The 17,963-nt window shown below is 37.1% G+C and overlaps 1 protein-coding gene across 1 annotated transcript in view; it reads left to right on the top strand.

The window, feature by feature from the left end:
- The window catches only part of LOC101155504 (RNA polymerase II elongation factor ELL), a 33,454-nt gene that overhangs the window by 12,507 nt on the left and 2,984 nt on the right, over positions 1-17,963 (top strand). The window contains exons 3-11 of the mRNA XM_011492900.4: positions 7,121-7,248; positions 8,170-8,333; positions 12,696-12,940; positions 14,343-14,467; positions 14,637-14,739; positions 14,968-15,454; positions 16,873-16,924; positions 17,189-17,360; positions 17,464-17,508. Coding sequence (XP_011491202.1) covers positions 7,121-7,248; positions 8,170-8,333; positions 12,696-12,940; positions 14,343-14,467; positions 14,637-14,739; positions 14,968-15,454; positions 16,873-16,924; positions 17,189-17,360; positions 17,464-17,508 — 1,521 coding nt within the window. The remainder of the gene's footprint in view (positions 1-7,120; positions 7,249-8,169; positions 8,334-12,695; positions 12,941-14,342; positions 14,468-14,636; positions 14,740-14,967; positions 15,455-16,872; positions 16,925-17,188; positions 17,361-17,463; positions 17,509-17,963) is intronic.

Below are 17,963 nucleotides of genomic sequence, written 5' to 3' on the forward strand. Positions count from 1 at the left end.
TTGCACTTTGACATTGACACAAACCGAACCATGTAGGCAACAGGAGTGAAGTGCCTGCTGTGAAATTTCCTGCAGGATTTTAGAAATCTGTCAGCGGAGGTTGTTCGAATCAGCACAAGACCTCCTGTGAACTTCACACGAGTAGAGCTCCAGCGGCTGGACACTTTTATGAATCTCAATGAAATCAAGAGTAGAGAGTCTTGGTTGTAAATGACTGCGATGAGAGGCGTTTAATGACCTCATTAGCTGTAGTTTTATTGTAGAAGTGGATGTGATTCATTTTTATCCCTGCTCAACACTGCAGGGAGTAACGTCATGCAGTCCTCATTTGCAGAGATTTAAAAAGCCAAATACATCTGTTATTTCTGTTTACCCGATCCTCTTAATGCGTTTTTAAATGATAAAAGAACACTTGTTGGCGCATTTGCTCCCAACTTTTCAACTTTAATCTTCCAAACCATGATCCACCAAAACAGCAGCTAGACAGCTTCTAAAACTGGATCCTTCCTGGATAATAAGTGAAAAGGGGTGTTATTTGAAGCGGATGCATTTAAAATCAATACATTGTTTTGATTGACATTCTTTAATAGATGAATTTCTTTCTTTTTTTATAATTGCCTTTTTTTCCCCTGGTCGCTAATTTTTAAGCAGCAAACCACCTTAATTTCAAGATCTAAAGCTTTTTGGGATTCATAGCTAATTTGAACCTAGTTGAGGGTTAGTCGAGTTCTATTTTCAAAGTCCCACTCTGATGAAAATCATTTGTGTTTTTAACATGTACTTGTAGAAATGTTTCTGATGATAGAGGACATTTATAAAGAACATTCAGCTCAAAATTGCATTTCTGAATATTTTTTTATTCAGATCACTGTGACTCAGGAGCAGACAAAAAAATTATGGAAAAAAAAAAAGGGCTGATTTGTGATGTAGAAAATACGCTGGGTGGGCCACAAGCTCCCTGCTCCTCTTCCTTCCACAAAAGGAAGGGGAAGAGGGTGCAGGATTCTTCCACGGCAACTGTTCCTCCCGCAACTGGGAGGCAAATTTCAAATGAACTCCTGCAGATAATATGTCCTAGAAAACAACACGGTTTTTTTGATTTTGGCTAAAAACATGCATTATAATTAAAAGACCACTGGGAACGCTTTTAAAATGGATCAAAAGAGGATCAGATCAGAGTGGATCTTTAAGAACCTGACTGAACCGGGTGATCCCCTGACATCAAAACCTCTAACACCTTTTTGGATAAAGTTGAGCAGAGATTGTGCATATGAGGCCTCTCTCATGAAGCGGTGCATAGATTTTAGCATAAAACATGGCCTACACTCTGATCTGACAACACCATGTGACGCATGCCTTTACGTAGTCTTCTTTTTATAAATGCCAACCTGCTGTCAGCTGTGCAAGAACAAACATTTGTTGTTCTCTTCCCACACTCCACCCTCATTAAGTCATAAGTCATCCAGAAGGTCCATGTTATTGTCAAATGAAAATCAAAATAATAAATGTATAAGCAGCTTTGATTAACAAAAGAAGCTCATTTTAAGGGTCTCCCAAAACATTCCAGGTTTGAAGCCATCAACAAAAAATACCAGGACCTGCCTATCCTCTCCACACATGCGAGCCACCACAAAAAACCTAACGAGTGCACTAAATCCCCCCTTGACCCTGCGACATACAGACAACAATGGTGGCTACAAACAAACAAACACGTTAAATATGAAGCAGAAACAGAGCAGGAGATGCTCACACCGTGCTCCTCGTTTACAGATCGCTGCTTCTCCGTGTCTTCTTGCTGTCCTTCAGCAGATTTCTAGACCAATTGATTACCAATTCACCATAACGATTATAACCCTATTAATGGATTATCTTTCCGTTGACTTTCTATTTGGTGATGAAAATGAACACATCAGTACACAAATGTCACAGTATTTGTTTATGCAGCAAAGTGCTGTAATTCTTTTCATTTTTTTCCAATTAAATGTAACCTTGTGGTGCTTCTTCATGCATGGTTCCAGATGTGGTTAAAATTTGCGCTGAAGGCTGCCTGTTTTTTCCTCACCCTCTCTTAGAAAAATACAGATGTTTGCGTTACAATTTGCATATAGACATTTTTCAAGTGGTTTCTTTATAAACAAGGGCCGTGTTCTTCCTATCCAGCACGAGTACCTGAACAAGTATGAACACGCTGAGAGCATTCGAAGAGGAAGCTACTATATCTAAAAAAGGGGGTGGCAATATATTAATTTGGGTCATTGGAATAGAGGTGGGAAGAACTAATTATAGCACGTGCAATTTCATTAGTGAGATTAATGGGTGGTGAAATATAATAGCCTAGATACATAACTTGTAAAGTGTTCATAAAAAGGTCTGGTGTGTGAAATTATCCATTTACTGGTCTGTGCCGAACATTTGACATGTTGGCCTATGACTGTTACTGATAAAACACTCCAACTCCCGTCCAAGGATTTGGGCTTTAAGAGTTCACATCGGGTAGATTTCCACAGGCAAACATTGCTCAACACAGCGCAGAACGCATGAAAACACAAGTTGTATAAACAGCCAGGAGCTACCTGAGCGCCTGTGAGCAAGCTCCTCTTAGTGTTGAGAGTTAAGACCCAGAAAGTTTATACTCTTGTGGTGAAAATCTGCCGAAAGACTAATCCACGCCAGGCTAATAAGAAAATAAAAGCCAACGTCTGTTACTCACACGATAGGCAAAAACACAGTGGTAGAAAATAATTTTTTGTCTGGTTTTAAACTTTTATCAATTTAGTACTTACTTTATGAAATGGGTTTGATACATCTGTGTCTTGTATGTATCCATAATTGATGCCTAAAATAAACAAATAAATCAAATCAAACTATCATGAGCAAAGATCTGCTGCCTACTTTTCATCTGCAATAAAGAAAATGTAGTAACAGTAAAAACTATGATTAAAATTTCAGCTACTAAAAATGATATATCCTGTCCAAAATTAAAAAAGAGAATTTTACACAGTTTCAACCCTGCCCTGTTTGTAGGACTTTTTAATCGTTCTCCTTCATTGTCACGTTTGCAGATCCCATCAGTTTGAACATAAATGCACTTTTTTACAACACAGGATGTGTCTTCTTCATGTTTGAGTACTCAGTAACCAATCGCTTTGTCTGTGGCTGTTGAATAATGCCTTACTTGCTGAAACAAGCAGTGCTTTTTAACAGGCATACCTCTATCTCCTGATCCATTTATTATGTATGTGAGAAAATCAGTGATCATTCCAGAATTCTGCTCTCACAGGCCCATAAGTTAAAACTTTTACTGACCGAAACTTAGCTATGGTTCCTGCTGTAGCGTCTGTTATTAAATGAGTGCGTGCGTGTGTGCTGGCCCGCCCTGGAGGTTACAGCCTTGGCTCTATGTGCTCCTCTGAGTCTGCCAGGATCTCAAAGACGCCTCGGTGGAGCAGACTCTTAGAAACATTGTCTACCAAAAGAGATTTATTTACAGTTTCTGAGTGCTCCGAGGTCTGAGTCCTGGTCCTCTGCGTGTTCTTCATTATAATTCAGGAAACATGCAAGGCAAAGCCAACATACTAGAAAGAAAGAAATAAGGATTAAACATCATAAAAAGTATTTTTCAATTGATTTTGTTTGAGACTGGTGACATTTTCTGAGAATATTTAATAAAAATTATTACAAAAGTACGATTTTATAAGGGCTATAATGATTTTATGACCAATGTTGACTTATTTTAATCAAGTATGTTAACGCAGTAAAATGATTTAGCAAGATTATTAAGGCCATTATTAAGATGAAAAAACAATCTATTTTTCTATTTAAAAAAAACACTTTATAATGTAACTGAATAGAATTTTTTTAATCATTTTTATTGCCATTTTCTGAAGTTTGATGAAAGGTTCATCCTTGTGAATATTATTCTTGGACAACTGAAGGTTTGGATGGTCACTTGGTTCAGTAGAAACATGAAACACCAACATGGTTTAAACAGCAAGATGTCTCTAACGCTTTATTTATAATCTTACTGAATTATCCATGTAAATGGATAATTGTGTATTTGCAGAACCTTTGAATGTATAATGCTATCAAATTCAAGACGTGAGAAGCCGATGCTGCACATTTACACTTGAACTTACAGCGGTTAATAATTCTAAACATTTACAAAATAAAATCTTTTTCAAAAATGACTGCATGATTTATGTTCAGATTACGAATTTGTTATAACAAAATGTTAGAAAAGCATTTTATCTGTTATCCTGATTGTACAGCATTTGCTTTGAGTGACCACTGCCTCTTTCTTTTTTTTACATTTACTCACTTGTGTTGACATTTTGTAACATGTGTTTTTTTTCTTGGGTTTTTTGTTTTTTACTTTTTAAAAACGATCCGTACAGAGACATGATTCTCCAGAGCTTGGATCTTGGCCAGATCCTGTTTCTGGCTCCATCGGATCCTGGCTATGTCTCATTTTTGGATATTCGGTTAGCAGCAGCAGCAGTTTATACTTCTACATTCAAGTCTAATTTTTTCTACTTAAATGAGTGAAATCCCTTTCAAAGGGTGAGAGTGACCCCTTTAACAGACTTTGGTCATATCAACAAATTATATAAGGTTAATTGCTGCAAAATTTGAAATTCACAGCAGGATATTGCTTTCTAAATAATGTTGTTCTTTTTTCACCATTTTCTATTTTCTTTTTCTTGGGTCATTTTTTGAAACAGAACTAAGTAAAATGACTGAATTTTTGCAGAGCTCTGTTTATCAGGATGTTGGATTTGGTGATGTTTTTGTGACGTTTAATACCAGTAAAAATGTATAGAATCATTTAAACATTTAAGATAAATTATTTGAAAAATCAGATTTACTGTTTGGTTTGTGCAAAATTATTTGATCGCAGTTTGCATTAAACTTAAATTTTAACACGCTATGAAAGCCATTTCGTTTTTTAATCAGATTTATGTTTGAGTTTAGCCTGACGTGATGGGAATTTTAGGACAAACCTTGTGACTATTTACCATCTGATATTTTTTGTTCTTGGTTGATCCTGTTCAGCCTGTAAATTGTTGTAACTTGTCCCAGCCCTCAGTCCATAATGTGAACATGCACGCCTGCTTTAATGATGAAACCTGCTGCTTCTTGCTTTGTGCCTAGAGAAATAAAATGCACACACTCCTCAAAGTATTGATGAGGCTGTGCTTAGATCTCAATGCAGCACTAGAAAGAAATTCATTACTACTGGTCCCATTTAATGTGTTGTAATAATGTCTAAAGGAAAACTCTTAGAAGTAATTTAGCTTAAGTTATTCTTTTTAAGGTGAATCATTTCTAAAGGCTGTTAAGTTTTGAAAATATTCTTGGATTTATGTTGAGTTTGACAGTCCTTTTTTTTGCTTGTGTTCACTTTATATTTAGTTTTAAATTGTCCTGGTTTTGCAGGTTTTCTTCATTAATTATCCCTTGTGCTATCTTAGATGACCCCACCCTTACATTGACGGGTTATTCCTACCATGACAAAGGTGGATAAAGGTGGAAAGATTTCATGTAATCCATGGACACCAGTGAAGATCACAAATCATTGAAGAAAAAAGGTTCAGCCCACTGTCTAGTGGGTCTAGATGACCCAACTCCCAATGTTAAAGTGCCTAGGATAGCACAAGGGTTACAAAGATAGAAGATCCATAAATTCCAAAATGAAAGTTGACAATTGGCGGGCTGAGCCTCCAAACCCAATTCCACAATTTTGTAAAACATTAGCAAATGTTAAAGAATCTTTTGTGCGTTTTATGGGGTAAGAAAATCAAGTTTTAAAAAGCATCATTAAATTCATTGCAGCTACTATGAAGCTAAAGCAATCAAATGTTCCCCATTTCTTTTTGGTTTTGTTAGTAAAACTCCTGCAGGAACACCTTGAAAACATTATACAAAACAGTGAGGCGTTTACTGACTTTCCACTGTGTCTTCTGTCAGTCTTTCTCAGAACTACTTTTCTGTTGTTGATACAGAATGAAGCATTGCAGTGGTGTTTGTAAAAATTCACAGTTCAAAGGAGGCCGCGTAATAACGCACAGATTGTAATGTATCCTGGCTTTTAACTGTTTTTATGTAGTTTGTCCTCAACTTCCCTTGGCTTCTTTTACCTTAGACAATTTTATTTTTCTGTCTTGGCTTAATTTATGCTGTTTGAACCAATTTAAGGTTATTTTATTTTAGCATTTGATCCTTGTAAAACTTATTTTTATCTCAGTTTATTTTGTTTTAACTTGGATGCAATTTAACGTAATTTATTATAATTTCACATTATAATTTTGTTTACTTATTTTTGTTGATTTTCCTGCATTAGGGTGAACTGCTGCAAACACATTTCCACGCTTGGGATATTTTTTTTTCCCCTTTTTATCATTTAACTACCTTTTGAGTTTTAAGTGTACATGCCTTTAATTTCCCTTTTTTTAAATTTGATTTTAGGCTGTAGCTTCATGGGTTTGGTAGCTGTCTGCTAGTCAGTCAGATAATTACAATTCCCAAGCTAAAGAGTTGTTATGTCTTCAGGCAAAACTCCCAACACTAATTTTCCATCAGTTGTAAAAAAAAAAAAAATACCCATAATTCTCTCTGAACAAAACATCTGCTAAATAAAATGGATAAGCTTTGCATACCTGCTCCTTTTTGATAAGTATTTTCTGTATTTTCCCTTTTGTTTATACAAATTCTTGTTATGGAAAATGAAACCATTTTTTAAAAAAAGATAAACGACTTCTGAACTTTTTTTTTAACTTGAATTCCCAATTGAAAACATTGTCTGCATATTTCTGTATAGGTTTCTTTGTCATTGTTGCCCAACAAATGACCCTTATAGTGAGAATTGATACTAACCCAGATCAAAAAAGAGGTCAAACATTGAAAATCTGAGCTCAACCTTTTACAGACTGGAGATGATCCAGATGCTTGTTTTGCAATTTTGAATGCAAATTAATAATAAAAAAAAATGGTTTGATTCTCTGTCTTTTAGAAAATGTATTTTACTTATAGTATTTCTGTTCCATAATTACTGTTCAATTTCATTTTTTCAGAATTTACACTAATCTGTAATACATTCTCTTTTTTTCTGTTTCCATCCCAGTACATCAAGATCCCAGCTCCCACATCAGAGTCGTCCTCTGCTCTTCGTGTCTTTGCCTTCTACTTGTCCAGCGATGGCAAAGACCAGCCACAAGCCAGCTTTGACTGCATCCATCAGTATGTCTTAAGGTACAGAGGTTTTTTTCTATTTTTACGAAAGTCGTATTGATCTTCTCTCCTCCATGTTCCTTTTTTCCATCTGACGTGTTCTGTTCTGAAGCCCATTTGTCTCATAAATCACCAAAGGCATTCACTTTTTTTTACATGTTTTCGTATTTTCTGCCTGCTTCAACGACCATGGCACATCCCAGATGGAAGCTTTTTCTCTTCTTTATGGTCCACCACATTTTTCAAAAGTGATTACTCAGCGCTTGTATGCTCATGAATAAGAGGGGCATAAAGCTTGCAGCTTGCTGTACACAGCATGAGATGGCTGTAATTTCCTTTATATTTCGGGAATAAGCCTTTCATTACTGAGAGCCATTATGCTGTATTTATGGAGGGAATATGTTTGGAAGTTGAGCAATGTTTATACCCCCAAAGCCAGATAACTAGTTGTGGACAAACTTTGTTGGTTTTGGTTCTGTAGCTTCAGCCAGAACAAACATGGCAACTGCTTGAGGGCGAGATCGTGTCCTCTCCGCCCCCACGTTTATTTGCTTATTTAGAGGATGAAGAGAAGACGTGGTTGGAGGTCACACATGTAATTGTGTTGTGAAGAGTCTCATCTTTGAGGACAAAAATCTGAGAGCACAGTAAATCCCTCTTACAGCTTTCATGCACGGCTCATGTACTAAACTATTTACTTTTGTCCATGATGATCCCTGTTTTGCAAGGATGCAGGAAGGAGCCACGGTAATCCTGGCGTTTTTGCAAAGACTCTGTCCTGTGACATAACATGAAGTCAGCATAGATCAGTCTTAGCCAGCTTTTACCGCAAAGCCATATTTGGCTGCACGGACAATAGACGGCTCGAGCAAAACATACAGAAATCTACTTTGCAAAACTCTGCTACAGGGCTGGCAAAAAGCGGCTTCTTTTTTTCTGCAGTGACGGCCGTGAACAGCTGGAGGGTCAAGGCAGCATCCAGGATAAGATCACCGTTTGCGCCACTGATGACTCCTACCAGATGACCCGTGAGAGGATGTCGCAGGTGGAAAAGGATAGCTGGAGCCGCTCTGCCATTGAGATAAAACCTGGAGCCACACATCCAAGTAAGATTAAGCTAGAGGCCTGCGTGTTTGAAGAAAACATGTAACAGACAATGATGCATGCGTAGCTGTATCTACGGAAAAGGTCATGGGCTCTTATGCTTCAGGGAGAACAGCAGACGTAAACACAGTGATGCCACAAATAAATGACGATTATAGCGTCTTAATTATAATAGGAATATTGGCTTTAATTTTCAAACTTTTTTTATACTTTGCTTTAAGCTAAAAAAGGCTGAAATTTTCTTATTTCATTGTCTAATGAAATATCAACTTCTGTTTTTTTCTCTGCATTCTGGATGCTTTCGATTTTCCTTTTTCACCCTGGTTTATTTTTTTATTTAATCAAAAAGTTACCAAAGCAGGAGTATAACCCAGGGCTTTAAGCTGTGATGATGGCTGCTTTCATCCACTTCCTAAACGAACTCCTCTCCTTCGGTTTGGCTTTTGGGGCCATAAGAAGGGCAGGGGCGTAGCCAGGGGAGGGCATGGCCACCCCTAGAAATGTATTGGTCACCCCTACAGAAAGGTTAGCTATGATTTAGTGTTGGTCAAGTCCATCAACTTGTACCACTTTACAGGATTTGAATACTGATGCGGGGTCAGATTGCCTTTTCCAACATTTGCAGTAGTTTGGTGATGGAAGTTTTCACCAGTTAAAGAAACATCAATGGAAATGTGCATTATTGATATCAACTGATTAAGAGGTTTTCATTTCTTCAGAAATGTGAACTCTTTAGTATTATGCAGTAGAACAGGACTCATACTGATAGGGAGGACAGCATGTTAGTTATTCTTTTTTGTCGAAATTACACTTCAGCAGGAGAGATGGTAGGAATGAGAGTAAATATTTGGTTGCAATGCAGAAAAATGTGTATGAAACTTCTTAATTTTTGGTGGTTAGGTCTCTGGGTTGATGGCTTTTTATTGGTCTTGGGATAAACTCAAATAAAATAATGAATGAACTCCAACGCCTAGACGGTGATGGTGGTTTTTTTCTCCAATGTACTGTATATGTATTAGTTTTTTTTTACATTTTAACAAATAAACAAAAAACAAAAACCATGAATACAAAGACAAATTACAAGTAGTGCAAGTAGTCATGGTAAACCCATACAGATAATATAAAAACATGAGGTAGAAAAGAAAAAAATACACAATTGCCATTGCATTTAGTGGTGAACAAATGCTCTTTTGACAGAAAAGGTTTCTTGATGGATACACAATCTTTGTGCAGTAGCAGTTTTTGGTATGGGCAGTAAGGGCGGTTGCCCTGGGCAATTCAATTTAAAGGGGAACGGCCTGAAACCGGCAAATTGACGCCCCCTGCAGCTGCACGCGCTCCTGTCTAGCACAGTCAACAGGAGCATGTGCAACTACGCGCGACGTGTTCCTGTCAGCTGAGAGGGCACCGGAAAGGCGTGTTAAAAAAAAAAAAAAGGCTAGGGGTGGAAGGTATCAGTGTATTAGTTCAACTCTCCCAGGTAAGGGGGGACAGAATCTACATTATAAAATATTTAATTTATAACCTACGTTTTAAAACAGGTTTATAAAATTCTGCAGGGTTTTTTTGTTACATTTTGTGAGAAATGGCCAAAAACAGATGTGGAACACAAAACGATGAGGTCACCAAGGTGAAAAGTGGTTTAGTTGACAACTGTGGTGGGGAAATTTATAGTCAAGCTCCAAAATGCCAAAGAGATGGACACAAAAAGGTCAAAGTGATCTTGTGCCCCATTTAGGAAAAAAAAAAGAGAGAAGCGAGATAAAGAAAAAGTTTTGTTCTCATAGCGAGGGATGCAAGTTTTCTAGTGCTACCTGCCACAATGACGTCAATGACTAAAACTTTTTTTTTTGTGGTCAATGACTGAGTCTGAAGTAGGTCTAAATGTTGCAACTGAAATTAAAGTTTGTATTTTACAATTTTATTTTCTTCTAAGTCTTTTGCTCTTCTTGTAACATTAGTGGTAACCTTCCCTTACCACATCATGACTCATGTGTCTGCTGTAACACTAAGGTTTTATTTTATAATTGGTTCTTAAATGTTAAATGAGCTGTGATGGCTATACAACATGCTGCTGCTGCCATAGGATGCTAATGGAGCAAATAACTTCAGATTAGTCATAATAAATAATTAAATAATTTGATAATCATTTGTGGCAGCCTAAACGTTTTCAAACTTTTCTTTACTGGGAATTTTAAGTTAAAGTCGGTTGATTTTTGAGCCTGCATGCATGAAGTGTATTTTCTTTTATTTCTTTCCATCACATTGGGCTCTATATTTAGTCATTGGAATTTTCATTCATTTGTAGCGTTAAAGATTAATATTTACCATTTACTACAACTTTGTGGTGATAAAATCTTATTTGACCAGTCATAACTAGAAATGTGCCAATCATAGGATTGAAAACAGCAACCATGAGCGGATTTTTCTTCTCTGAAGTAGTGATCTATATATCATATATCTTATTCTGTTAGATGTCTTTTGTTTCAGGTTAACATGAAAAAACAAAAGTTAGATAAACTTTGGCCTCTGCTCATTAGCTATATGCCCCATCTTGGTCATCCCAGGTAAAATTGTTCTACACTCGACACCTCCTGAAGAGAAAGTCATGTTTATGACTTAAAAAATGTCAATTTTTCTATTAATATAAAAAATAGCTTTCAGTGAACAACCTTTATTCTTGATTAAACGAATAAAGGTTTTCATTATTTAAATATTTAATTAATGATGTCAGATGTGGCTTCTTATTGGTATAAAGACATTGTTTTAGCCACCTTTCACGTGTAAGAAAGTGTGCCACTTAAACCTAAATGGTTAAAAATATATGTTATGTAGCTGTCCCAGTTGTGGCTGGCTTCAATTGGGGCAGCAAGCTTTAAAAAGTAGGGATCAGCTGGTTGTTGCACTGCAATTTGATTTGGCTTTGCTATTCCATGTGCAGTAATAAGAACTTTTTTTGGGGGGGGGGTTATGCCAAACGTTTGTCACATGTGCAAAGAAAGATAAAATGGCACAAGCCATAGATAGATAGATAGATAGATAGATAGATAGATTTATTTGCTTCCTTTCAGGGTTTTGATCTGTTGTGAAAGTGTTCCCAGAGCTCTTTTAAATATGATTATTCTGTTTTTCCCAAATCAAAAAAGCGTCATTTTCTAGGACATAGTTTCTGCAGAGCTCTAGTAGTTCATCAGAAATTATGGGTGGGATTTTTTGCACAAAGTAGGTCTGCCCTCATTTCCTATCATCTGTCTGTTAACACTCTCCCGCTAACTAACAGTCCCTCACAACCCCAACATTATCGGTGCAACTTAATGACAAAAAATATTGGCGATGTCCAGCCTTACAGTTTTAAGCCAGATGCTAGCTCAGATGAAAGAAAGAAAAAAAAAAAAAAGACGTACGTGAATCTATTGGTCTGCAGGTGGATGCATCAGAATGGAGCGGAGGGTTTGCCGATTTGTAGTTTGTGCATAGCAACTGCAAGCTTTTTCAAGCTTCAGCATTGTTTGTCTGCTCCTGATTCACCACAATTTGAATAAAGAAATATACAGAAGCACAGTTTTAATCTTAATTTTCTTTGTACATGTCTTCCTTCATAAGAAAAACAAATTGTCCTTTCAGAAAGTATGCATCCTGCATGCACAATTTTCATCCTTGGTTCACATTTCTGTTCCTGTTCAAACCTTGGAAGTTATTTCAGGTCAACTGTTGCACAACTTTTGGTTAAAAAAAAAAACTTTGTTTAGCCTTCATTAAGTCCCAGGAATGCTATTTCTTTTCTTCAATTCCACACAGACTTTACAAGTCAAGATCATCATCTATAACATTATATTCTCACAGTAATGTATAGCTGTTTATATTTACAGCGACCATTACTCTGTAATGGTAAATTACAGCTGTTTATTGACTGCCAGTCATGCTTTATTTTTGTTTTGTTTGTTGTTTTTTTTTGTATGAAGAGAGGAAAATAGACTAACAGAAATCTTTCAAACTGCTATTGTGTGCTTTATTAGTGTTTTATGTCTGAGTAGGACACACTTTACAGTGTTGAACAGATTCCCCCCACTCTGACCTTCAAAGCTTAGATTAACCGGTAATGGGATTATGTACAAAGAGATGGCTTTCACTGTTCTAACATGCCCCATCTGGCTGCAGCACAAGATATGATCACTCGCTCATTTTCATATTTCAGGACAAATAGGCTAACATCCTTCTGCTTCATGCAATTTGAGTTAAGGTTTTTAACCTGCTTTGAATTTAGGGAATTTTACAAAAAGTTTATTCATTTTAATGCTTTTTTGTTCAAATGTTCTTGCAATTGAGTGTCTCATTGGCTGAATAAATCCCAAATGTACGTTCAGGTAAATGCATCAAGTACCAAAAGAGGCCAACTCCTCTGCCCGTCTCTGACGGTAACCTCCACAAGCAGCCAGCCAACAACCGGAGGAATGGCGGTGCAAACCCTCTGTCCCAGAAGCCCCTGAAGGACCGCATCATCCACTTGCTGGCCCTCAAGCCATACAGGAAACCTGAGCTGCTCCTTTGGCTGGAACGAGAGCGAAGTGCACCCAAGGACAAGGCCGAGCTGGGAGCCGTCCTGGAGGAGGTAATGAAAAAGGCCTCGTGCGTACACACATGCCCACCTGTTGCATTAGTGGTTTGCAGGAAGAGGTTTTCTCCATTTATCCTGTAAACACTCGAATGTCAACAAAACAAACATGGTTGGCGCTGCCCTTGTGTTTTGTTTAAACATTCAACTTGTGTCCGTGCAGGTCCCACACGACTCGCTCACCTCTTTACTCTGACAGCTTCCCGTTGGAGCTTTTCCGGTTACTCATCTGGAGATTCTTGTTTTCATTTTGATGGATTTGAGAACCAAATGTTTCTTCAAGCAAAATGATGTGAATTTTATAAACATTTTGATCATTTTTAGAAAAGTTAATTTAGTCTTTTCTGCACACGCTTCTAACAAATTTTATCATAAGAAAGCAGCAGCAACAGCAGGAGTATTTCCCTGTTCCCCATCTTCCACTTCATGTCTGCATGTTTGCGCTTTTTGTGTCGGTGCGTGCGAGTAATTGGGTCACCGCTGCCGTAATTGTCTGCTGAGAGATCGTGTTTGCTGCTGGGTGGACCGCTCTGTCAGGAGGCCCCCTCAGTGATAGATTTCCTCTAAGAAAGACAGTCAGATGAGAGGCTGAGATTTCAGCAACAAAGAAAGTCTGAGGTGATCACATAATCATTGAAAAGATGTGTTCAAAGGCGCTACTTTGAACACATTTCACTCATCAGGTTAGGAATATTGTCATCTTTATCAGCGCAAAAGGGCACAAAAAAATGATTATATTCAAAAATACACCAATGGGATAAATTTATCAAAATTAATTAAAAATGCAACATTTGAAATCTATAAAAAGCAAAAAACCTTTACGTTTTTTTTCTATAATATTCATTTTTATAAGTTTATCAGGGTTATTTTATTTTCTTACTAAAAAAGTAGCTGTTTTTTAAACCAGGGAAAACTGTGTAACCGTGCAAATGAAAAAACGTGGAATTGAACAAAATAAATGTGTGTATTTAGATAAGAAAGGGAAAATATGCCACAACAAATTGTACTTCCTTGAGTTTTTAGAAGTGATTCACTGAAAAGAATAGTTGACAGTGTGCATGTTCATGATTTAAAATGCTTTCTGCATTCAATATAAGAAGAGAGTAAAGCATCTGCATACATTTCAATGTTTCTTGCATCTTTCTAAAGTCAAAAAGATTAAACAGTTGTCTTGCTTGATATTTTAGGGATTTTAGTTGTTGGTTTTTTTACTACATTTAAAATCCTTTAATTTTTCTTAATAATTTTTTTTAGAACTTAACTATTTAACATTCAAAAAATATATATTTTTAAGTAAATTAAAAAAATGATCCTTTCCTTCTGAGAGATATTTTGTTGCTTGTCTAACCAACAAATGGACCTGGGAAGTTTTTTAAAACGCGTTTGCTGCTGTGTTCAGGTGGCTAAGGTGAGTCTCAAAGACAGCAGCTACCTGCTGAGGGATGACTTCTACAAATATGTTCAGAGGGATTGGCCTTGCTACAGTGAGGAGGAGAAGCAGCTGATCAGCAGGTTGCTGGCCAGGTAAGGATGAGCATTTCAAATTGTTCAACTGGTTCTAATCTGCATTTTCCATTCAGAAAATCTGTACCCCTTTTCTATTGTGGTTCTTTTATATGAAAACAACTTAAAATTATTTTCAGTTAGATGTTTTTAATTGTTTTGCATGTTACTCTCATTTTTTGTTAAACAGAAAGGTACAGCCACATGTCCATAACCAAACCAGAAACCTCCAAACAAACTCTTTAACACCGAAGACCTCAGAGGACCAAAATGTGGCTCAAAATTCTGCTGTGGTAAAAGTTTTTGTCTGGTTTTACTTTTAAATAAATGAACAGGAAAGCTGATTTATTCTGTTTAGCTAATACATTTAATGCACATTTCAGTGAAAGTGTAAAAGTTTTCTCTGAACACAGCTGCCTTCTAGTGGCGGATTTGTCTGAAGTAGGTTTTAATAGTATTTAGTTTAAAATATTGGCCTGAAAAATGTTTTTAGAGTGTATCTCTGATCCTTCTGTTTGCAGAAACGCCTCATGGCTTCTGACTCACTGGAAAAAATGGAAGTTAAGAGGCAAAAACTCACAGATCCAAAACACCAGTCCCCATTAAATGGAGCTCTAAACAGGAAAGGAGTGCACAATAATGCAAGTCTGACCCCCAACCCCAGTTGCCACTCAAGGACTGAGACTCAAAGGACAAGTAACCATAGAGATAACCAAAATGGCCCACTGCAGAGCTATGACGGCTTTCCTTTGGAGCACAAACTGTTCAGTCCTTGTAACGAACCTGTTTCAGAAAGCAGAGGCCAGGAGCCCAAAATGAACCGGCTCCAGGTACCCCAGCTGGACTTGGACTTCGTTCAGCAGCAGCTCAGCAGCAGCAGCAGCCAGCACAAAAAGAAGAAATCTAAAAAGCACAAAGACAAGCAGCGGGAGAAGTTCAAGGAAGATAAAGGAACAGAAAAACTAAAGATGAGCCCTACTTTGAAGCCGAATCCAGACAAACTTCAGAGTAAGGGAACGTTTTTATTCAGTTTTTTCATCTGACTGATGCATGTCTCATATTTTCCTACTAAGTTAAGGAATTTATTTATATCTCCTCCTTTTTCCCCTTTCTGTGGTCTTTATTACTGTCTTATAAGTTATTCACTGCTGTGGCCAAATGTCCCACAGTCTGTTTTGTCATATTGTGTCAAAGCCAGGGGTCTGCAACCTGAGGCTCCAGAGCCAAATGTGACTCCTACATTTACCCCTACATTCTACAAATAGTAAAGGAATCTAACTCGAGCTTTATTCAACTTATTCACTAATAGTTGAAGGACAGTACAGATCACAATTGGAACTAAAACATATAAACAGATTTTTGAGCTCCATGTACCACAGAGAATCAGTTAGAGGTCAGTAAACACAACCAGAATTAAGACACACCAGATTTACTTTTTTATTTATTAATTTTTTACAAATTTAAGGATATTAAGTTCATCTTGCGGTTAAAAAAATATGGTAACGATCACTTCATTACCTCTGATTTAAATTTTGTCAGATTTATGAATTTTTGGCTGAGATGCACCACAAACAGTCATTTTGTTTTTAAATCACTGCTGACATTAAACTACCTACTACTGGCTCATTTTCAGCATTGAAATGATCGTTTGTGACCAGGATGTCTTTTATTTTGAAAGAACATCATGGGAACCTCTGTCAAAAATTATGGACCATTTCATATTTTGAAAAAGGCTTTTCTCTCTTTATGTTTTATTTACGTCAAAAAGCAACATATCATTTATATTTATCATAATAGTAACAATAGCATTAATACAAATCAGTGTCTTGAGTTTTTTAAAGGGTGAAGTTAGACTTTCTGGCTCCTACTGGGTTGTAGCCAGAAGGAAATTGACCCAAGCGGCTCTTTAGTTGTTGAAGGTTGCAGCCCCGGTTGCAGTTGTTCTCCTCCTGCCGCTGCATGTAAAAGTCGCAGTTTAAGCACACACGCTTTAAATGGATGAGTGGTGAGGTGGCTTTCAGTGACTGAGCTCAGGGCATCTGAAGGCCCACTGGTGCATTTGTATAACTTTATCTCATAAGCATGGCTGTGTTTGTCTCCTTTAAGCTTAACCTGTTGAGTCCACTCGGTCTCATGTGGCCGACTTTCTCAACAACAGCTCAAGCGGTGCAGTGAGTCCTTAAGCTGAGAGGTCCCCTGACGCCCACAAGCTTTTAGCCAACCTGCACACAGGATCCCTCACACACACAAACACTCACACTGTGGTTTTTATCAAAACAAATTACACAGAGATTAATCTATCACGTTATACCCACTCTATCACCGTCAGATGGTATCTACCATTGTCAAAGCAATTCACTCTTGGTTCTAAAGTTTTTATTGTTGTTTTTAATTTTATTTTTATTTTTTATTTTTTTTTGCTCCAGATCCTGACGGTACAAACGCTGTGGACTCTGAAGAAAAGCCAGATTATGTGCTGTGAGTGGAATCATGATTTAGAGAAGCCAATTCATGTTTGTCATTCAGGAAAGCTCTTGGAATCTTACTTAATTGTTGATTTAAGGCAAAGAAAACAAAAAATAGTGACAATTTTGTGACTAGAACTAAATCATCATGGCATAAAGTTTTTTGGCTCTGTGCTGCCACCTAGTGTCAAAAAGGGGAAAAATTAAATCATTACAAAAGGAGTGGTGTACATCTTCATAGATAAATAACAAACAGTTTTTTGTTGGTGTCTTGTAGAAAATACGCTCCCATAGCAAGTTTGGAGCAGCGTCAGAAGTACGAGGAGGATTTCTGTGCAGAGTACGACGAGTACAAAGATCTTCATTCCCGTATCGCCACCATAACTCGCATGTTTGTTCATCTCAGTTCCAAGATCAAAAGTTTGTCGCCTGGGACGCAAGAATATAAGGTGCTTTTCTACAACTTAACCCACATAATAATGGACAGATGCGTTGTGTTTGTGCGTTCATATTTAATTTTACAGCACGTGCGTTTACTCTTTTTTTTTTTAGATAATGGAAGACCAAATACTAGAAAAATACAACAAGTACAGAAAGGTAACATTTGAAGATCAAGTGTGTTACATGTTAATGATTACTGCCTCTTTTAGCTGTAATTATTTTAGACAAAGTTTGCCAAAATTTGCACAAGAGAAATGTATTTATTAAGAACATTTTGCCTTTAGAGACCCACTCTGATGAAAATGGTGTTTGTGTTGTTTTCAACATGTTCTTGTGGCATTTTTCTGATGGTGGACATCTATAAAGAAAAATAAAATTACATTTCTGATTATTTCTTTATTCAAATCGTTGATGAAAAAACTTCTAGGTGTGATGTACAAACTACTATCTGCAAGCCACTAGCTTCCTGCTTCTCTCCATTCTGATGCATCCATTTGCAGACAAATAGATCCATGTGCATCTTTGTTTTCTTCGTCTGAGCTGGCCTCTGGCTCAAAACTTCACGGCTGTATAGCTCCAATACTGCTCACCATTTTTGTTGCACCAGTAAT

The sequence above is a fragment of the Oryzias latipes genome, chromosome 3 (assembly GCF_053564925.1).
Source record: "Oryzias latipes strain Hd-rR chromosome 3, Olatipes_Hd-rR_3.1".
NCBI lineage: Eukaryota > Metazoa > Chordata > Actinopteri > Beloniformes > Adrianichthyidae > Oryzias > Oryzias latipes.